This window comes from Falco punctatus (genome assembly GCF_963210335.1).
Source record: "Falco punctatus genome assembly, chromosome: 17".
In the NCBI taxonomy this organism is placed as follows: domain Eukaryota; kingdom Metazoa; phylum Chordata; class Aves; order Falconiformes; family Falconidae; genus Falco; species Falco punctatus.
The window spans coordinates 2,316,501-2,336,477 of NC_137597.1; the positions used below are offsets into that span (position 1 = coordinate 2,316,501).

Consider the following 19,977-nt stretch of genomic DNA (forward strand, 5'->3'; position numbering starts at 1 on the left):
CACCGGCAGCGCCCAGCGGGGGCCGGCAGGGGGCGCGATAACGACGGGGGGGCAGTCCCGTGTCACACCGGCACCGGCACCGGCACCAGCAGCGCCCAGCGGCGGCCGGCAGGGGGCGCGATAACGACGGGGGGGCGGTCCCGTGTCACACCGGCACCGGCACCGCCCAGCGGCGCCGGCAGGGGTGTTGGTCCCGTCTCGCCCCGGCAGCGGCAGCGCCCGACGGCGCCGGCAGGGGGCGCGGTAACGACGGGGGGGGCCAGTCCCGTCTCGCCCCGGCACCAGCACCGGCAGCGCCCGGCGGCGCCGGCAGGGGGCGCGCTGCCGCCGGCCCCGCTCCGCCCCGCTCCGCTCGGTGCCGCGGGGCGCTCGGTGTCGCGGAGACGGCGCAGGACAAAAGGCGCGGCGGCGGCGGGGCGATGGGCGGCGGGGCGGCGCCATGAGGCGGCGGCGGCGGCGGCGGCGGCTGGGAGCATGGCGGCGGGCGGCGGGGCGCGGCGGGGGCTGCTGAAGCGGAAGCCGAACTTCACGCTGCAGGAGATCGACATCCTGATGAGCGAGGTGCTCAAGTACGAGCAGCTGCTCTTCGGCGCCGCCGCCAGCACCGTCAACGCCTACGAGAAGCAGAAGATCTGGTGGCGCATCACCAACAAGATCAACGCCGCCGGCCGCAACCAGCGCGACATCGGCGAGGTGAAGAACCGCTGGCGGGGGCTGCGCCGCCGCGCCAACGACAAGATCACCCGGCACCGGCAGGAGCGGCAGGGACCGGCCGCCCGGCCCGCCCGGCCCGGCAACGGCAGCGGCAACGGGCCCGGCCCGCCCGAGCTCGGCCCCGGGCCCGCCCCCGGCTGGGGAGCGCGGGGCGCCGCCGGCACCGGCCCGCCGCTGCTCAGCGTCGAGGTGGTGGCGCCGCACGGTGGGTGCGGGGGGAGGCACCGGGGCACCGGGGCACCGGGCAGGGCCGGGGAGCACCGGGACTCGGGGCAGGGGATGGGGCAGGGGGGGCACCGGGACATGGGACAGGGCCAGGGACACTGGGACGTCGGGCAGGGAGGCACCGGGACACGGGGCAGGACCAGGGGGCACCAGGACACCAGGCAGGGGTTGGGCCAAGGGAGGGGGCATCGGGACACAGGACACCGGGCTGCGGCTGGGGGGCACCAGGACACGGGGCAGGGGTTGAGACACCGGGCAGGGCCAGGGGGCACCGGGACACGGGGCCGGGGCAGGGACGGCGAGGCTGGGGCAGGGATGGGACGGACCCGGACTGGGACAGGGGCACTGGGACCAGAATAGGCACAAGGAGGAGCAGGGACACGGGGAACCAGGACACGAGGGACCAGGACAGGAGGGACCAGGACAGGTGCATGGAAGGACTGGAGCAGGGACATGGAGGCACTAGGACCAGCATGGGGTGGGACTAGGACTGGGATGAGGCCCTGGGAGCAGGATATGGGGGAGCAGGACTGTGACATGGGGGACAGGGACACAGGGGACCAGGATGGGGACATGGTGGTACCAGGGCAGGGACATGGATGACTGGGACAGAGACACAGGAGACCACGACCAAGGCACTGGGACCAGGACAGGTGTGTGGAGGGACTGGGACAGGGACACGGAAGATCAGGACCAGGACAGGGACACTGAGACCAGGACATGGGGGACCAGGACATGAATACAGGGGACCAAAGCAGGGACATGGAGACTGGAGCAGGGATGTGAGGGACAGGGGTGTGGAGGCACTGGGACCAGGACAGGTGCATGGAGGAACTGGGGCAGGGACAGGGAGAATCAGAATGGGGATGTGGGGCAGGGACATGGAGGGGACATAGACACGGGGGAGAAGGACAGGGACATGGAGAAATGGGACAGGGATGGGGGGGTGGGACCAGCATAAGGACATGGATGACAGGGGCATGGGAAGAACAGGACCAGGACATAGGAGACAGGGAGAGCAACAGGCGCACTGGGACCAGGACAGGACGATACAAGGATCTGGCCAGGGACACTGGGCGCTGGAGCCAGGACAGGGGCAAGGGACAGGGCACCGGGGCAGGGGACCAGGACAGGGCCAGGAGCAGAGAGACCAGGTCAGGGAATGGGAGCACCTGGGCCAGGGCAGGGGGCTGGTACCAGGACAACAACAGGAGGGGACTGAGAGCAGGACAGGGATGGGGGTACTGGGGCGGGGACAGAGGCCTGAGGGGACTGGGATCAGGACAGGGACATGGACCAGTGCAGGTTCAAGGGACAGCAGCGCGGGGATCGGGATGGGAGGATACCAGGATCAGGTCAGGGATATGGGCGACCAGGAATAGGACAGGGACAAGGGACCTGGACAGGGGTAAGAGGGGCCTGGGAACAGGGCAAGGACTGGTGGGACTGGGGCAGGGACATGGGGGTACCAGGACCACACAGGGGCTACCACATTCAGGACAGAGATATGGGACTACTGGGACCAGGTGAGGGACAAGGGACATGGAATGGGGCCAGACTGATGATGGACAACGGGGCTATGGGAATGTGAATGCATAGATGGGACCAGGACCGCGTGCAGGAGAGGGGACACGGGAGTACGGGGTTGGGGACAAGGGAGATGAGGACAGAGGAAGCAGAGGCAGAAGGAGGTTGGGTTGCTCAGTCCGTGGGGTGATGGGGGGGGTCCCGCCAGCTGCCCTGCGCTCTCCGTCCATCCCACAGGCGTCAAGGAGGAGGCGGTGAAGGAGGAGCCGGTGGAGGTGAAGACTGAGCCTTTCCACAGCCCGGCCGCCGACGGCATCCCCGGCCGTGGCGCTGAGCGCCGGCTGCCCCGCACCAGCGTCCGCCCGCCCAGCGAGCTGTGCGAGGGCTGGAGCCGCAGCCCCCCGCGCCCCACGCCCCCCGAACTCTCCCTCGGCGACTTGGGTGGGCAGCAGGAGCCGTTGGGCTCCGACTTCCCGAGCATCCTCTTCGAGCAAGAGGCCGAGAATCTCAATAACTGCGGGACGGGCGAACCGGGACCCCCCGGTACGGCGGGGCTGTCGGACGGGGCACCTGACTGCGCCCAGCTCACGCCGGCCGAAAAACGCATCGTCCAGTCCAACGAGCGGCTGGTGCAGGAGATGCAAGCTTTCCGACGGGAATACGCCGAGAGCCGCCGGGAGACCACCTCCGTCCTGCGCGTCATCGCCCAGGCACTGGGCGGCCTCAGCCGCAGCCTGGCCGAAATCCGTGACCTCTACCTCCGGGAGCAGGCGGCCCCCAAACCCTGAGCCCCCACGCAGCTGGCTGCGTGCGCCCGTGGCCGGCGGGGACCGCCCTGGGGACAGCTTCCCCCCCCCCCGCCCCCAGCACCCACCTTGCTGCTTTTATTATTTTTATTATTTTTTTTTTTCCCCTCCATCCCACTTCAATAAAACTCAGAGCTGCCCCCCGGCTCCCCCCTCCCTGGGCTCGTTGTGGGGTTTTGGGGGGCGATAGGATGCTGGGACCTGTGGTCCCCCGGGAGATGGGACAGCTTTTTGCCCCCTGGGGGATCTGCATTTGCCCCCTGGGGGGTCTGCGTGGCTTTTTCCCCGCCAGGAGTGATGGACTCAGCAGTCCCAAATGTAGCTGGTGGCTGGGACCCCCCCTCCCATGGGACCCCCCCTTCCCAGCGACGGTGCGGGGGGCACATGAATCACAGCAGGAGCCGGTGAATCTGTGCCCCAGCACCTGTCCCGTGCCACCAGCTGCGGGGGGGAGATGGGTCCCAGCCCCAGAGAGCCAGGGCTGGGGGAGGGGCGGATGGAGGAATTGGCCTTGCACCCCCAGCCCCCAGCCCAGCACTGAATTTGCTGCTTTCTGACCCAAAATGCCACTGGGGATGCTCTCGCACCCTGGCTTTGTGTGGCGGGGCTGGGGGGGCAGCAGTGCCCCCCAGCTGGCTCATCCTGGCGGCTGGTTTGGTGGGAATTGCCCATTTACCCCATTTGCAGCTGGAGAAGCCTTGGAGCAGAGTTGGGGGAAGCCACCAAGATGACACCGGGCTGTGGGGTGCAAGATACGGTTTAATGCCAACCCCGGGGGGGGGGGTTGGGGAAGAGTCGGGGCCAAATTGGTGCGGGGGTGCGGTGATGCACGGCCCTCGGGGGACCCCCGGGCGCCCCCCCCCCCCATGGGTGCAGAGGCTGCTGGCACCCAGGGCTGGGTGGAGGCACCCACAAAGAGCCCAGTGTGCAGGACAAGAGCTGCCCTGTGCTGCTGGCACGGGGTCAGCCCCGGCACGGCCGGGAAGGGCCGGATCCAGCCACAGCTGGGGCACCCCCCCGGGCCCAGGGCGGGGGGACAAGGGTCCCCAGACGGGCCCCGCTGGCCGGCGGCGGGAGGGTGCCGGGGTCCCCGCGGGTGCTCAGGCTCCGGGGTAGCTGGGCTGTGCTGGGACGTAGGGGGGTGGTGCTGCGGAGGGAAACGGGATGGGGTGTCAGCCCTGGCAAGGCCACTGCGCCCCCCCCGGGGGACAGGGTGTCCCCCCAGCCCGGTGCTCACCTGTGGGGTTGTAGATGGGGGGGGCGGAGGGGTACAGCGGGTACTGGGCAGCGGGGCCGGCTGGCGGGTACATGGCCATGGGGGTGAAGCCGGGCTGGGGGGGCGCAGGGCCGGCTTTGGCGTCCACGGGGAAGGGGGGTGGGGGGCCTGCGGGGGGGTAGCTGGACAGCGGGATCTCTGGGCCTGCGGGAGAGATGGGGGGGGGGGGGGGGGGGGGGGGCTGCGGCACCCTGGGATGGGGACAGGGCCCGGCAGCGCCCACAGGTGTTGGTGGCCCTTGAGGGGGGCGCTGGGGGCAGCAATGGGCATCAGGGTGATCCCAGCAGCGCCCACTCCAGTACCCTCCCCCAGCACCCAAATCCACGCCCTGCACCCAGGTGCTCCCCCCTGCACCTTAATCCCCCCTCCTGCATCCCTCCAGGACCCCCGCCCGCCCCCCCAGTCCCTCCCCCCCGCCCCCCAGCCCCCCCACCTTGCAGGGGGGTGCGGAGGTGCTGCCGGCGCTGGTACAGGTAGCAGCAGGAGCACATGAAGCAGCAGACGATGGTGGTGACGATGGCAATGAAGAGCACCACGGCCGAGGCGATGCCCGCGATGGTCTTGGGGCTGCGGCACGTGGGGACGTGGGGGAGGGGGCACTGGGGCACAGCCCCCGCCCCCACACTGTACCTCCCCCCCCCCCCCCCCCAGTCACACCAGTGGCCGCAACACCGAGGGGCACCCTGGAGCACCCAGCTGGAGACTGGAGGGACAAGGATGTCCAGACAAGCACCCAGCACCAGCACCCGGCACCCTGCACCAGTGACAAGCACCCAGTAGCAGTGCCCAGCACCCAATGCCCAGCACCCAGTACCAATGCCCAGCACCCAATGCCCAGCACCCAATGCCCAGCACCCAGTACCACTGCCCAGCACCCAGTAGCAGTGCCCAGCACCCAATGCCCAGCACCCAATGTCCAGCACCCAGTACCACTGCCCAGCACCCAGTGCCACTGCCCAGCACCCAGTACCACTGCCCAGCACCCAGTAGCAGTGCCCAGCACCCAATGCCCAGCACCCAGTACCACTGCCCAGCACCCAGTAGCAGTGCCCAGCACCCAATGCCCAGCACCCACTGCCCAGCACCCAGTGCCACTGCCCATCACCCAGTAGCAGTGCCCAGCACCCACTGCCCAGCACCCAGTGCCACTGCCCAGCACCCAGTAGCAGTGCCCAGCACCCAATGCCCAGCACCCAGTGCCCAGCACCCAGTACCACTGCCCAGCACCCAATGCCCAGCACCCAGTGCCCAGCACCCAGTACCACTGCCCAGCACCCAATGCCACTGCCCAGCACCCAGTAGCAGTGCCCAGCACCCAATGCCCAGCACCCAGTGCCCAGCACCCAGTACCACTGCCCAGCACCCAGTGCCACTGCCCAGCACCCAGTAGCAGTGTCCAGCACCCAATGCCCAGCACCCAGTACCACTGCCCAGCACCCAGTGCCACTGCCCAGCACCCAGTAGCAGTGCCCAGCACCCAGTGCCCAGCACCCAGTACCACTGCCCAGCACCCAGTAGCAGTGCCCAGCACCCAATGCCCAGCACCCAGTACCACTGCCCAGCACCCAGTAGCAGTGCCCAGCACCCAATGCCCAGCACCCAATGCCCAGCACCCAGTACCACTGCCCAGCACCCAGTAGCAGTGCCCAGCACCCAATGCCCAGCACCCAATGTCCAGCACCCAGTACCACTGCCCAGCACCCAGTGCCACTGCCCAGCACCCAATGCCCAGCACCCAGTACCACTGCCCAGCACCCAGTAGCAGTGCCCAGCACCCAATGCCCAGCACCCAATGCCCAGCACCCAGTGCCACTGCCCATCACCCAGTAGCAGTGCCCAGCACCCACTGCCCAGCACCCAGTGCCACTGCCCAGCACCCAGTAGCAGTGCACAGCACCCAATGCCCAGCACCCAGTACCACTGCCCAGCACCCAGTGCCACTGCCCATCACCCAGTAGCAGTGCCCAGCACCCAATGCCCAGCACCCAGTGCCACTGCCCATCACCCAGTAGCAGTGCCCAGCACCCAATGCCCAGCACCCAGTGCCCCTGCCCAGCACCCAGTACCACTGCCCAGCACCCAATGCCCAGCACCCAGTACAAGTACCCAGTGCCCAGCACCCAGCCCCCATGGTGCAGCACCCAAAGGCAAGCACCCGGCACCCTGCACCAGTGACAAGCACCCAGTAGCAGTGCCCAGCACCCAATGCCCAGCACCCAGTACCACTGCCCAGCACCCAGTACCACTGCCCAGCACCCAATGCCCAGCACCCAGTGCCCAGCACCCAGTACCACTGCCCAGCACCCAATGCCCAGCACCCAGTGCCCAGCACCCAGTACCACTGCCCAGCACCCAATGCCACTGCCCAGCACCCAGTAGCAGTGCCCAGCACCCAATGCCCAGCACCCAGTGCCCAGCACCCAGTACCACTGCCCAGCACCCAGTGCCACTGCCCAGCACCCAGTAGCAGTGTCCAGCACCCAATGCCCAGCACCCAGTACCACTGCCCAGCACCCAGTGCCACTGCCCAGCACCCAGTAGCAGTGCCCAGCACCCAGTGCCCAGCACCCAGTACCACTGCCCAGCACCCAGTAGCAGTGCCCAGCACCCAATGCCCAGCACCCAATGCCCAGCACCCAGTACCACTGCCCAGCACCCAGTAGCAGTGCCCAGCACCCAATGCCCAGCACCCAATGTCCAGCACCCAGTACCACTGCCCAGCACCCAGTGCCACTGCCCAGCACCCAATGCCCAGCACCCAGTACCACTGCCCAGCACCCAGTAGCAGTGCCCAGCACCCAATGCCCAGCACCCAATGCCCAGCACCCAGTGCCACTGCCCATCACCCAGTAGCAGTGCCCAGCACCCACTGCCCAGCACCCAGTGCCACTGCCCAGCACCCAGTAGCAGTGCACAGCACCCAATGCCCAGCACCCAGTACCACTGCCCAGCACCCAGTGCCACTGCCCATCACCCAGTAGCAGTGCCCAGCACCCAATGCCCAGCACCCAGTACCACTGCCCAGCACCCAGTACCACTGCCCAGCACCCAATGCCCAGCACCCAGTGCCCAGCACCCAGTACCACTGCCCAGCACCCAATGCCCAGCACCCAGTGCCCAGCACCCAGTACCACTGCCCAGCACCCAGTGCCACTGCCCAGCACCCAGTAGCAGTGTCCAGCACCCAATGCCCAGCACCCAGTACCACTGCCCAGCACCCAGTGCCACTGCCCAGCACCCAGTAGCAGTGCCCAGCACCCAATGCCCAGCACCCAATGCCCAGCACCCAGTACCACTGCCCAGCACCCAGTAGCAGTGCCCAGCACCCAATGCCCAGCACCCAGTACCACTGCCCAGTACCCATGCCCAGCACCCAATGCCCAGCACCCAGTAGCAGTGCCCAGCACCCAGTACAAGTGCCCAGTCCCCATGGCCCAGCACCCAAAGGCAAGCACCCAGCACCTGAAGGCGAGGCAGTGGCGCTGCTGGCGCTCGGTGAGCAGGCGCAGGGGGTCGCGGCAGCAGTACCGCTGGTGGCACGTGCCGCAGCAGAAGGTGAAGAAGTCGCAGTCGAAGCCGGGGTGCCAGGAGCCGTTCCTGTCCACGTACCACAGGCAGTCCTCGCCCCCCGCCACTGGGGACAGCCACCCGTCACCGGGGCCTCGGGGCACCCCCAGCCCGGCCACTGCCACCCCCAGTGGCACCAGCAGCACCCCACGTCCTCCGTGTTCCCCACATGCTGTCCGAGGGGGATGGCCTGTAGCCCACCACATCCTGCCCCATGGCCCCCTGTATCCTGCTCCATCCTGCCCCATGGCCCCCCATACCCTGCCCCTATCTATGTACCCCCACACGTGGCTCCATCCTGCCCCTATGTACCCCCCACACCCCACCACATTCTGCCCCCATGTCCCCCCTTTCCTGCTCCATCCTGCCCCACGTCTCCCACCACACCCCGCCTCATCCTGCCTCCCTGTACCCTCTGCTTTACTCCATCCTGTCCCCCCACTGCATCCTGCCCCGCGTACCCCCACACCCCACTGCATCCTTCCCCATGTCCTCCTGCATCCCGCTCCGTCCTGCCCCACGTCTCCTCACACTCCGCTCCATCCTGCCCCACATCCTCGCAGACCTTGTTCCATCCTGCCCCACATCCTCGTAGCCCCCACCCCATCCTGCCCCACATCCTCACGGACCCCGCTCCGCCTGACGCAGCCCCCCCAGCCGCTCCCCCGCCGCCTCCCGGCTCTATTTCTGGCCCGAGCCACCTGCGCTTCCCGAAATAGCCGCGGGCCGAGGCCCGGGGGCGGCCGGAGGCGCCGCGACAGCGGCCACGGAGCCACCGGGGCTGGGCCGGTCCCTGGGGGGCTCCAGCGCGCTCCCCACCCCCGGCTCCCAGCGGATCTCAGGGGTCCCATATGGGGTTCGCTTCCCGCCCGAGGGGCCCGCGGCAGCTCGGCGCCGAGCGGGGAAACTGAGGCACGGGCCGCGTGCGTGGGAAGCCCCCGACCCCCGCGGGACTGGACACCCACCGGCTCCGCGCACGCCGGGGATGTCCCGCAAGCAGCAAAAGGGGGGCGGGGGGGGTGGGGGGGGTGGGGAACACACACAGGGGGACACGTTGGCGCAAGCGACCCCCGCGCGCTGGCGCCGGGCACGGGCACGGCCGGTGGCACCGGGTCCCGTCACCGGGTGGCACCGCCCGCCCCCCTCCCCGTGCCCCCCCCCCCCGTGTCTCTTACCCAGCGAGGCGGCCACGGCCACCAGCACGGTCCCGGCCAGGGGCCACCCGCTTCCGGGGCCACCGGGCCCCATCCCGGGGCCGCGCCTGGGGCCGCCGCTCAGCGCTGCCGGGGCGGGGGGGGGGCGGGGGGCGGCGGCTGCGCTGCGGCAGCGGGGCCGGGGCGGCGGGGCCGGGGGAGCCCGGGGCCGCTCCCGGAGCCGCTTCCGGGGCTGCTCCCGGTGTGTCCCGGGGCCGCTCCCGGTGTATCCCGGGGCCGCTCCCGGGGCCGCTCCCGGTGTGTCCCGGGGCCGCTCCCGGTGCAGGCCGGTCCCGGTCCCGGTGCGGCGGGGCCGGTGCAGCCCGGTGCGGGGCCGGCGCAGGCCCGCAGTGACGCCGCAGCCCGCCGGCGCTCGGTCGCTGCCCGGTGCCCCCCCGCGGCGGCGCCTCCCGCCGCAGCCACCGGCCCCGGCCCCGGCCCCCGCCCGCCGGGAGGAGCGTCCCGGGCCCGCGGGCACGGCCGGGCGGGGCTGCGGGGGCGCTGGGAGGGACCCCGGCCCGGCCTCCCCGCCGCTGCCCTCCCCGCGCCCCGTGGCTGCCCCTGCCCTGCCCGGACCCCTGCCCGGGCTCCTGCCCTGTCCCCCTGCCCTGTCCCCCTGCCCTGTCCCCCTGCCCTGTCACCCTGCCCTGTCCCCCTGCCTGTCCCCCTGCCCTGTCCCCCTGCCCGGACCCCTGCCCTGTCCCCCTGCCCTGTCCCCCTGCCCTGTCCCCCTGCCTGTCCCCCTGCCCTGTCCCCCTGCCCGGACCCCTGCCCTGTCCCCCTGCCCTGTCCCCCTGCCCGGACCCCTGCCCTGTCCCCCTGCCTGTCCCCCTGCCCTGTCCCCCTGCCCTGTCCCCCTGCCCGGACCCCTGCCCTGTCCCCCTGCCGTCCCCCTGCCCGGACCCCTGCCCTGCCCCCCTGCCCTGTCCCCCTGCCCTGTCACCCTGCCCTGTCCCCCTGCCTGTCCCCCTGCCCTGTCCCCCTGCCCGGACCCCTGCCCTGTCCCCCTGCCCTGTCCCCCTGCCCGGACCCCTGCCCTGTCCCCCTGCCTGTCCCCCTGCCCTGTCCCCCTGCCCGGACCCCTGCCCTGTCCCCCTGCCTGTCCCCCTGCCCTGTCCCCCTGCCCTGTCCCCCTGCCCGGACCCCTGCCCTGTCCCCCTGCCTGTCCCCCTGCCCTGTCCCCCTGCCCTGTCCCCCTGCCCGGACCCCTGCCCTGTCCCCCTGCCGTCCCCCTGCCCGGACCCCTGCCCTGCCCCCCTGCCCTGTCCCCCTGCCCTGTCCCCCTGCCTGTCCCCCTGCCCTGTCACCCTGCCCTGTCACCCTGCCCGGACTCCTGCCCTGTCCCCCTGCCCTGTCCCCCTGTCCCCCTGCCTGGACCCCTGCCTGGACCCCCTGCCCTGTCCCCCGCCTTTCACAGCCCCCGAGCCCCCTCCCTTCCCTGCCCCCCTGCTCCCCATCATTTCCCTCCCCAGCACCCCTTCCCCTCCCCTGCACCCCTTATTTCTCCCCCCTCGCACCCCTTCCCCTGCACCCTTCATGTCCACCCCCTGCCCGCCTTCCCCTCCCCCCACCCCTGCCCTGCCCCCCCATCCCGAGCCCACAGAGGCACGGCCGGACCCCCAGCCCCCGGGGCCCGATCCTGGCAATGCCAACCCACTGCTGGATCCAGGGGAGGGGTGACCCCGCCAGGGACAGGGCTGGGGACACAGAGGTGACACATCCCGAGGCTGGCGAGGGCAGGAGCACCTCAATGACCACCTTTATTAGAGACCAATGCCCCCCATCACGGTGGCACCATCAGCATCGGGGTCACAGTGCCAGCGAGGGGACACGGGGGTGGGGGCCAGCCCCAGCCACCCTGTCCCAGCCCCGCACACCCCAGGAGCGCTGGGGGGCGGCTGTGCCTCCCACCCGTGTCTTCATACGGGGGGGGGATGGGGGGGGGGGGAGGGGCGTGGGACGGCCCTGGCCCTGGCCCAGCCAGGCTGTGCCCCCCGGAGGGTGGGGGTCCCCACGCTCACACTTGTGTGACGATCTCGCCATTCTCAGGCACGTAGACCTGCACGGGCACGCCGTCCGCCGAGCGCCGCAGGACACGTACCGGGGGCGCCTGCGTGGGAGAAGGAGCCTGTGGGTGCCGGCACCCCACCCTGGACCGGGCAGCACCCCAGGGGGCACATCCCGCGGCAGGGGGTGTTGGGGGGGGGGCACGGCTGCAGGTCCTGGCTTGCCCGGCATGGGCCCTGGCTGTGCCATGGGTGCCACCATCCCGGCACGGTGTGCCACGCTGTGCTGCCTGCACCCATCCCAGCGGGACCCCCCAGGTGGAGGGGAGCCACCCCCCAAAATGTTTGCAGGGACCCTCCTGCCCAGGGGCACCCCGCTGCTGAGCCCGCGTGGGGCCCTGGGTTCTGTCCGTGGGATGCTGGGTGTGACTGGAGGGACCCACGTGGGACCCCAGCCCTGACCCAGGGACCCCCTCAGCATCCTGGCCTGCCCCAGCACCCCTCGTGGGACCCTGGATCCTGCTCATGGGACCCTGGACCTGCCCAGAGGGACCATCAGAGGGTCTCATCCGGCCCCAGAAAGCCTTGAGAGATGTTGGTCTTGTGCCCAAGACCCTCAGAAGACCCTGGTCCTGGCCATGGGACCTCCTCAGGACCCCATTCCTGCACTAGGGACCTTTCTGGGACCCTGGGCCTGTCCCAGGGACCCCCTTAGGGAACTGGCCCTGTCCCACGAGACCTTCACCAGTCCTGTTCCAGGGACCCTTAGGGGTCCCCCGTCCTGCCCCAAGGGAAACTCATGGGACCCCAGTTCTTCCCCATGGATCCCCTCAGGACCCTATGCCTGCTCTGGGGACCCTCATGGGACCCCACCAGAGCCACTTACCCATGAACCACCTCAGGGTGGCAACTCATGTCACCCAGTCACCCACAGGGGAGCACCCAGGGGGTCACCATAGGGGAATGGGCATCATGTTGCCCTCCACTCTCCCACACCCCGACCCCCATCCCAGCACCCAATGCCCTACCTGAGTCCGCGGCAGGACTCCACGGGTGATGGGCACGTCCCTGGTGGTCCCACCACGGGGTCCCCGAAAGGCCCCTTGCCGGTCGAGGGAGTGGGGACGGGCACCCCGCAGCCGGGCACGCTGGTGCCATGATTTGAGCTCCTCGGTCACAGCCGCCTTGGAGAGCCCCCGACCCCCGGCCGGCGCGTAGTCCTTGAGCGAGGGGGTGCGCACGATGCGGCTGTGCGAGGGCACCAGGCGCTGGTAGCGTAAGGGGGCCAGATCCTGCTCGTAGAGGAAAGCTGGGGGGCTGGCAGGTGGCAGGAACCGGTGGGCACCGCGGGGGTAGTAACCCGGCTCGGCGAGGGGTGGTGGGACTTTGGGGCGTGGGAAGGAGACGTCGGGGCTGCTGCTGCCCGGGGAGGTGGCGTGGGAGATGCTGGAGAGGTCGGAGATGCTGTCGTCGGAGCCGGAGCGGCAGGTGGGGCCGGGGGTCGGGATGCAGGCGGTGGGCACCGTCACTGTGTAGTACGTGGGGCGCCGGCGGGGTACGGCACTGCGGCCCCGCGGCTCGCCGGGCTGCCAGCACGCCTCTACCCTGCGGGCAGGGGGCTGCAGCTGAGGCGGCCCCTTCCCCTTGCCGCTCACCCAAAAGGCCGGGGGTGTGGGAAGGGGGGGGACATGGGACTGAGCACCCTGTGGGTGCAGGGTGAGGCATCCCCACGGGATTAGCTCCAGCCTCCCCATGGGTTAGCTCCATCATCTCCAGCGAGTTAGCTCCATCTTCTCTCCCTGGGACTATCTCCAGCCTCCTCCCCATGGGATTATCTCCCCCCTCCGCCTCCTCCCCATGGGTTTAGCTCCATCATCTCCAAGAGGGTATCTCCATCCTCCCCATGGGATTATCTCCCCCCTCCTCCTCCTCCCCATGCGCTTAGCTCCATCATCTCTATGAGGGTATCTCCATCCTCCTTCCCATGGGGTTGTCTCCATCCTCCCTTGCAGAAGCCCTTGTGTCCCCCCTCCCCAGGCACAGGACATACCTCAGGGACTGGGACTGTCCTCGCCGGCCCGATGGCTCCGGGGTGCTGGGAGCGCTGGAGCCCGCCTGCCGGCACAGCACCAGGGTCCTGATGGGGACAAAGCGGTAGGGGGGGACGTCCCCCGTCCTGGGTGCCAGTGAGGCTGTGGGGTCAGGGCTGCCGGGGGCCAAGGGGGTAGCAGGGATGGCTGGTGGGGACCCGGGGTAGCACCGGGACCCCCGGGTTTCCCCATCCCCGGGGTCGAAGCCAGGTTTTTTGGCCTTCTCGTAGGGTCTGTCGAGGCTGGTCTCGCACCAGGGGCTGGAGGAGGCCGGCGGGGGCCCTGACCCCTCCCCCTCGGGGGGCTCCTCGGGGGACGGGGACCCCCGTGGGGTGGCAGGTCCTGGTAGCCGTGTCTCCTCTGTGGGAGAGATGGAGGGTTGGGATGGGGGGCCTACACGGGGGGTCACCCCGGTGTGTCCCCCCTGCCCCCGCAGCCCCCTTACCCTCCTCCAGCAGGACGGCATCCGACAGGGAGCTCTCGTCCGAGGCGCTGAGCTCTGCGGGGCAGGGGACAGGTGAGAACGGTGCCGGTGCCGGTGCTGGTGCCAAAACGCTCCCAGGGCACCCGCCGCCACCCAGCGCGTCCCCGGAGGCCTCCGCTCTCCCTCTCCCACGCCGCCTGTCCCGACACGCTCCGGGACAGTGGCGGTACCGGCCAGGCCGGCTTTGCCGAGCTGCGTTGCCGGCGCTGCAGGCAGCTCCCAGCCTGCCCAGGCTGGGCAGGAGGAGGGGAGCCGGCCAGGTTTGGGGGCACCAGGAGGGAAGAAGCCACCACCACCATGTCCCTGGTCCCTGGGGACGGCTGGACGCAGAAGTCCCATGGGGACAGAGCCGAGGCACGCACGGGGGCAAGTGGGGACCCACCTGGATGGCTGCCACCAGGAGGGGGACACCGCAGCGGGGCCAAATCCTGCCACCCATTGGGGTGCATTTGCTGGGGATGGCGGATTGGGGGGTAGACATGGTGTGCAACCAGCAGGGGTGAAGTTTTGGGGTGCATTCTTAGGGGTACATACAGCAGGGATGGTGCACTGGGGTGTAATCACTGGGGATGAAGTATCGGGGTGCATTAATGAGGGTGTCTCCAGCAGGGATGGTGTATTGGGGTGCATGCACTGGAGATGAAGTTTTGGGGTGCACTCACAAGGATGCAGCCACCAGGGATGAAGCATTGGGGTGCATTCACTGGGGGCTGCATGTCAGGGTGCATGCATGAGGGGGCAGTCAGCTGGGATGAAGTACTGGGGTGCCTTCAGTGGGGTGCACCCATCAGGGAGAACATATCGGGGTGCTTTCACTGGGGGTGTGGGGATTGGGGTGCATTCACCAGGGTGCATGCACCAGGGATGGTATTCAGGGGGCTCTCAGAGTCGTGCCTTCACCAGGGATGGTAAGTTGGGGTGCATCTAGGGGGGGTGCATTCACCGGGGATGGGGAATTGGGGTGCATTCACCAGGGATGGTGTGTTGGGGTGCATCTAGGGGGGTGCATTCAGCAAGGATAGGGAATTGGGGTGCATTCACTGGGGACAGCACGCTGGGGGAACCCAGTGGGGTGCATTCACCAGGGATGGTGTGTTGGGGTGCATCTAGGGGGGGTACATTCACCAGGGATGGGGAATTGGGGTGCATTCACCAGGGATGGTGTGTTGGGGTGCATCTAGGGGGGGTACATTCACCAGGGATGAGGAATTGGGGTGCATTCACCAGGGATGGTGTGTTGGGGTGCATCTATGGGGGGTACATTCACCGGGGATGGGGAATTGGGGTGCATTCACTGGGGACAGCACACTGGGGGGAACCCAGTAGGGTGCATTCACTGGGGATGGAGAACTGGGATGCATCCACAGGGGTGCACTCATCAGATGATGGGGAAACGGGGTGTGTTCACCAAGGATGGCATATGGGGGGGCACCTGGGGAGTGTGTTCACTGGGGATGGAGGACTGGGGTGCCACGTGCCAGGGATGGCATACTGGGGTGCAGTCACCAATGACACCCAAGCAAGCTGCACCCATTTCTGCCTCCCTGACCACCAGCATCCCCCAGCCGAGCCACCGCCAGCCGGGGGGGCACAAGGGGGGCTCACCCTCAGCAGCACTGGTTCCAGCACCAGCAGGCAAAGGCCGTCGGCCAGCCAGGAGCCGTCGCTGGTTGAGGATGTTCTCCAGGTCCTTCAGCTTCTGCTCCTCCAGCAGCGCTGCTGTCTGCCGGCGCTTGCGGAGCCGCTTGCTGATGTTCTCCTCCCGGCAGAGGCGGCGGGCAGCCTTGGCGATCTGCAGCTGCAGCGCCAGGTCCCGCTCCAGGGCGCTCAGTGGGTCCTGGGGACCGAGGGGACACGCTCAGCACGCTGCCACCCCCATCATGCTTGCACACTAGCCAGGCACAAGATGGGATGGGGATGGGGACATCTCTGGGTGACGCTTGGACATCTTCCGTGGCTCCAGGCTGGGCTGGAGGGGGGTCCCCACTGCCCACCCCAGAGATGCCCCCTACCCCGGTTACACACCAGCGGGGTCCCCACTGCCCACCCCAAGGATGCTCCCATCCCAGTTGCACACCAGTGGGGTCCCCACCACCCACCCCAGAGATGCCCCCATCCCAGTTGCACACTGGCAGGGTCCCCACTGCCCACCCCAAGGATGCCCCCTACCCCGGTTGCTCACCAGCAGGGTCCCCACTCCCAACCGCAGGGATGCCCCTCACCCCAGTTACACACTGGCTGGGTCCCCACTGCCCACCCCAAGGACGCCCCCATCCCAGTTGCTCACCAGCGGGGTCCCCACTGCCCACCACAGGGATGCCCCCATCCCAGTTGCTCACCAGCGGGGTCCCCACTGCCCACCACAGGGATGCCCCCATCCCAGTTGCTCACCAGCGGGGTCCCCACTGCCCACCCCAGGGACGCCCCCATCCCAGTTGCTCACCAGTGGGGTCCCAACTGCCCACCACAAGGATACCCCAGTGGCACACTGGTGGGTCCCCACCGCTCACCCCAGGGATGCCCCTCCACACCAGTTGCACACTGGTGGGGTCCCCACTGCCCACCACAGGGATGCCCCCCACCGCGGTTGCACAGCGACGAGCCCCTCACCGCCCCGTGCAGAACGAGGGTCTCATCCAGCTTGAAGGCAGCACCGATCCTGCGCCGGACCTTGGGGGGCTTCTCGCCAGCTTTCAGAGGGTACTCGCAGGGCAGCGTCCCCGTCAGCTCCTGGGGGGGCGGCCCGGGGACACTGAGCTGCTGGCGTGGGGCAGGGGGGTCAGGCAGGGGGGGTCAGGCAGGGGTCCGTCCCCCCCCCACTCACCGCCTCGCGCAGGCAGAGCCGCCGCAGCTCCTGCACGCAGCCCTCCAGCCGAGCCTCCAGCGCCTGCTGCCTGCGCCCTGCCTGCGCCCGCTCCTTCAGGGGCGACACGGGGCTGTCGGGGCCTGGGGACGGACGGACGGATGTTCTGAGATGCACCCAGACCCCCCCCTCCCCCTCCCCACCCCAGTCTCCCTGCCTCAGTTTCCCCCAGCAGCCGTGAGCCCCCCCAACAACAACACCCATGGGTGCTCCAGCTCCCCTGGGGCAGCCGTGATTTCCCAGCACGGGGGGGGGGGGGGGGGGGGCACAGGGAAGGTTTCACCCTGACTCAGCCATCCCGGAGTGAAATCCGGCTGAGTCAAAGCCGGTCTGCCCCCCCCCCCCGCTTCCCCGCCACGCTTGGGTGCCCCCCCTCAAACAGGGGAACCCCCCATTTCCCCACCCTCAAGGAGCTTTTGGGTGTCCCCAGGGCAGCCCTGTGCACCCAAGTGCCCCGTTCTCAGCCCAGCGAGAGGACGTGGGGGGCACGGGGGCACCCCGGGACCTCCCCCCCCCCAGTACCCCCCCAGCGCTCACCCGAGTGCAGCATGATCCCGCTGTCGGTGTCGCTCACCTCCCCCATGCCGGGCCGGGACCCTACGGGCGACAGCAGGGAGAAGCCTTGTCCCCTCGCCACCCCCCAGGCAGCACCCATGGGTGCCCCCCTGCCCGCGCTCCCCCCAGCCCCCCGCATCGCCCCGTCCCTGCCGGCCGCCCAGCGATGGCGATGGCGGCGGGGGAGGAAGGCGAGGCCGTGTTTGCTTTCCCTGCCTTCTTGTAGGTCCTACGATAAACAAAGGTGTGCGAACACGTGCGTGGTGCCTGGGTGAGACCCATCCCGGGGGCAAAGGTGGTCGGGGTACGGCGGGGGGGCTGGGGGGGGCCTTGCTCCCGCCCCGGCCGGTTTCGCTGGGCGCCTCTCCCAGTTTCTCCCACTTTTGATTTCTTTTCCGTCTGGGCTGGAGGCAGCTCCCGGAGTGGGGGTGGCTGCTGGCCCTGGGAAAGGGGCTCATCCCCGGCACCCCCTGCTCCTGGGGGGGGGAATGGGTGGGAGGGGGGGGTGTCCTTGCCTCTGCTTTTGCATTGCTGTGGCCCCTGCCGTGCCTCAGTTTCCCCCAGCAGGATGCGGGGCGGCTTGGGGAACCGAGGCAGGGAGGGGTGCGGGGTCCCGGGGGGTCCGCGGCGGGGCCGGGGGGCGATGCCTTACCTGGGCGCTCGCCGCCGCTGCCGGCTCTGCTGCACCCAGGACACGGGGACGTGTTTTGACTTGAGGCGGAGGGGAGGAGCGGGTGAGCAACACCTTCCCCAGCCGCCGCCACCCGCGCCCATGCCGCCCCACGCGCCCCGGCCTCTGCCCCACGGCGGCGGCAACGGCGAGGGCCTGCCCACCAGCTCGGCATGGCACGGCTTGGCACGGCACAGCTCAGTACAGCTTGGTACAGCTCAGTACAGCACGGCATGGCACCGTACGGCTTGACACGGCTCAGCACGGCTCGGCACGGCTTGGTATGGCTCAATATGGCACAGCATGGCACTGGATGGCTCAACATGGCTCAGCACGGCTTGACACGGCTCAGCACAGCTTGGCACGGCTTGGTATGGCTCAATATGGCACAGCTTGGCACTGGATGGCTCAACATGGCTCAGCACGGCTTGACACGGCTCAGCACAGCTTGGCACGGCTTGGTATGGCTCAATATGGCACAGCATGGCACTGGATGGCTCAACATGGCTCAGCACGGCTTGACACGGCTCAGCACAGCTTGGCACGGCTTGGTATGGCTCAATATGGCACAGCATGGCACTGGATGGCTCAACATGGCTCAGCACGGCTTGACATGGCTCAGCACAGCATGGCACGGCTTGGCACGGCTCAACATGGCTCAGCACAGCTCAGCACAGCTTGGTATGGTTCGATATGGCACAGCATGGTGCTGGATGGCTCAGCATGGCTCAGCACGGCTCAACATGGCTCAGCACAGCTCAGCACGGCTTGGTATGGCTCGATATGGCACAGCATGGCGCTGGATGGCTCAGCATGGCTCAGCACGGCTTGACATGGCTCAGCATGGCATGGCACAGCTCAACATGGCTCAGCACGGCTCAACATGGCTCAGCACAGCTCAGCACGGCTTGGTATGGCTCGATATGGCACAGCATGGCGCTGGATGACTCCACAGGGCTTGACACAGCTTGACGTGGCTCGGCATAGCTTGACATAGCTTGGCACAGCTCAACATGGCTTAGCACGGCTTGGTATGGCTCAATATGGCACGGCATGGCACCGTATGGCTCAACACGGCTCAGCACGGCTTGACACGGCTTGGCACTGCACAGCATGCCTTGGTATGGCTCAATATGGCACGGCGTGGTGCTGTATGGCTTGACATGGCTTGGCACAGCTTGGCATGGCTCAGCACAGCATGGCATACCTCAGTACGGTTTGGTACAGCTCAATATGGCATGGCACAGTGCCATATGGCTCGACGCGGCTCAGCACAGCTCAGTATGGTTCTGCACAGCTTGGTATGGCTTGGCACTTTGTGGGTGATATGGCAAAGTACAGTGTAGCGTGGCACAGTGTGGCATGGTATGGTATCATATGGCCTGGCCTGGCACGGCACGGCATGGTATGGCATAGCATGGCACAGTGTGGTGTGATGTGGCGTGGCATGGCATGGCATGATGTGGTGTGGCATAGTAGGGCATGATATGAGATAGAACAGTATGTTATGGTATTGTGTGACATGGCACGGCACACCATGGCAACAGCACGGCACGGCACAGCATGGCATGGCACACCACGGCACAGTGCTGGGTGCTGGCTCCATCCCTGGTGCTGTGCAGGGCCAGGCCGGGCACAGGGACACTGTCCCCATCCCTGCCATGGCCCACGGCTGGGGCATCTCCCCCAGGGCTGGTGGCCCCAGAATGCCAGGGCCAGCAGGGACCTGAGCCTGGTGGCACGGGCAGGGCAATGGGGTTGGCACTGCCACCCTGGCACTGCTGCCACCGTCCCTTCCCAGGGCAGGAACCCGCTGGGAGCAGAGGCAACCTGTCCTGTCCCTGTCCCCAGGCAGGAGGAGACAGGTGAGGGGCAGAGCAGGGCAGTGCCAGGGCAGTGCCAGAGCTGTGCCAGGGCTGTGCCAGGGCAGTGCAAAGGTGGTGCCAGAGCTGTGCCAGAGCTGTGCCAGAGCTGTGCCAGGGCTGTGACAGGGCAGTGCAA

The 19,977-nt window shown here is 68.7% G+C and overlaps 3 protein-coding genes across 3 annotated transcripts; 1 reads left to right on the top strand and 2 right to left on the bottom strand.

The window, feature by feature from the left end:
• The first annotated feature begins 289 nt into the window (after positions 1-289).
• On the top strand, positions 290-3,412 carry LOC308054529 (uncharacterized protein). Its single transcript, XM_080367519.1, has 2 exons — positions 290-919; positions 2,704-3,412. Exons 1-2 carry the CDS (start codon positions 475-477, stop codon positions 3,252-3,254), a joined length of 996 nt encoding a protein of 331 aa, XP_080223645.1. The 5' UTR covers positions 290-474; the 3' UTR covers positions 3,255-3,412.
• A 601-nt stretch (positions 3,413-4,013) lies between these two features.
• Positions 4,014-9,763, bottom strand: SHISA4 (shisa family member 4). The gene is made up of 5 exons (XM_080367532.1): positions 9,291-9,763; positions 8,011-8,182; positions 4,982-5,115; positions 4,510-4,692; positions 4,014-4,419 (listed from the first exon to the last, which is right to left on the bottom strand). Exons 1-5 carry the CDS (start codon positions 9,361-9,363, stop codon positions 4,373-4,375), a joined length of 609 nt encoding a protein of 202 aa, XP_080223658.1. The 5' UTR covers positions 9,364-9,763; the 3' UTR covers positions 4,014-4,372.
• Positions 9,764-10,743: 980 nt separating this feature from the next.
• Positions 10,744-18,319, bottom strand: INAVA (innate immunity activator). The gene is made up of 8 exons (XM_080366996.1): positions 17,289-18,319; positions 16,713-16,834; positions 16,499-16,618; positions 15,494-15,725; positions 13,850-13,903; positions 13,365-13,764; positions 12,343-12,919; positions 10,744-11,418 (listed from the first exon to the last, which is right to left on the bottom strand). Exons 1-8 carry the CDS (start codon positions 17,443-17,445, stop codon positions 11,326-11,328), a joined length of 1,755 nt encoding a protein of 584 aa, XP_080223122.1. The 5' UTR covers positions 17,446-18,319; the 3' UTR covers positions 10,744-11,325.
• Between the last annotated feature and the right edge of the window lie 1,658 nt (positions 18,320-19,977).

Excerpts from the sequence above, each read along its gene's own strand:
- INAVA (XM_080366996.1), bottom strand. The coding sequence starts at position 17,445 with ATGCGGGGGGCTGGGGGGAGCGCGGGCAGGGGGGCACCCATGGGTGCT. Across the intron at positions 13,904-15,493 it reads TGGAACCAGTGCTGCTGAGG|AGCTCAGCGCCTCGGACGAG; the intron begins GTGAGCCCCCCT and ends CCTGCCCCGCAG. Across the intron at positions 13,765-13,849 it reads TGCCGTCCTGCTGGAGGAGG|AGGAGACACGGCTACCAGGA; the intron begins GTAAGGGGGCTG and ends TCTCTCCCACAG.
- SHISA4 (XM_080367532.1), bottom strand. The coding sequence starts at position 9,363 with ATGGGGCCCGGTGGCCCCGGAAGCGGGTGGCCCCTGGCCGGGACCGTG. Across the intron at positions 5,116-8,010 it reads CGCCACTGCCTCGCCTTCAG|CCCCAAGACCATCGCGGGCA; the intron begins GTGCTGGGTGCT and ends CACGTGCCGCAG. Across the intron at positions 4,693-4,981 it reads CCTCCGCACCCCCCTGCAAG|GCCCAGAGATCCCGCTGTCC; the intron begins GTGGGGGGGCTG and ends TCTCTCCCGCAG.
- LOC308054529 (XM_080367519.1), top strand. The coding sequence starts at position 475 with ATGGCGGCGGGCGGCGGGGCGCGGCGGGGGCTGCTGAAGCGGAAGCCG. Across the intron at positions 920-2,703 it reads CGAGGTGGTGGCGCCGCACG|GCGTCAAGGAGGAGGCGGTG; the intron begins GTGGGTGCGGGG and ends TCCATCCCACAG.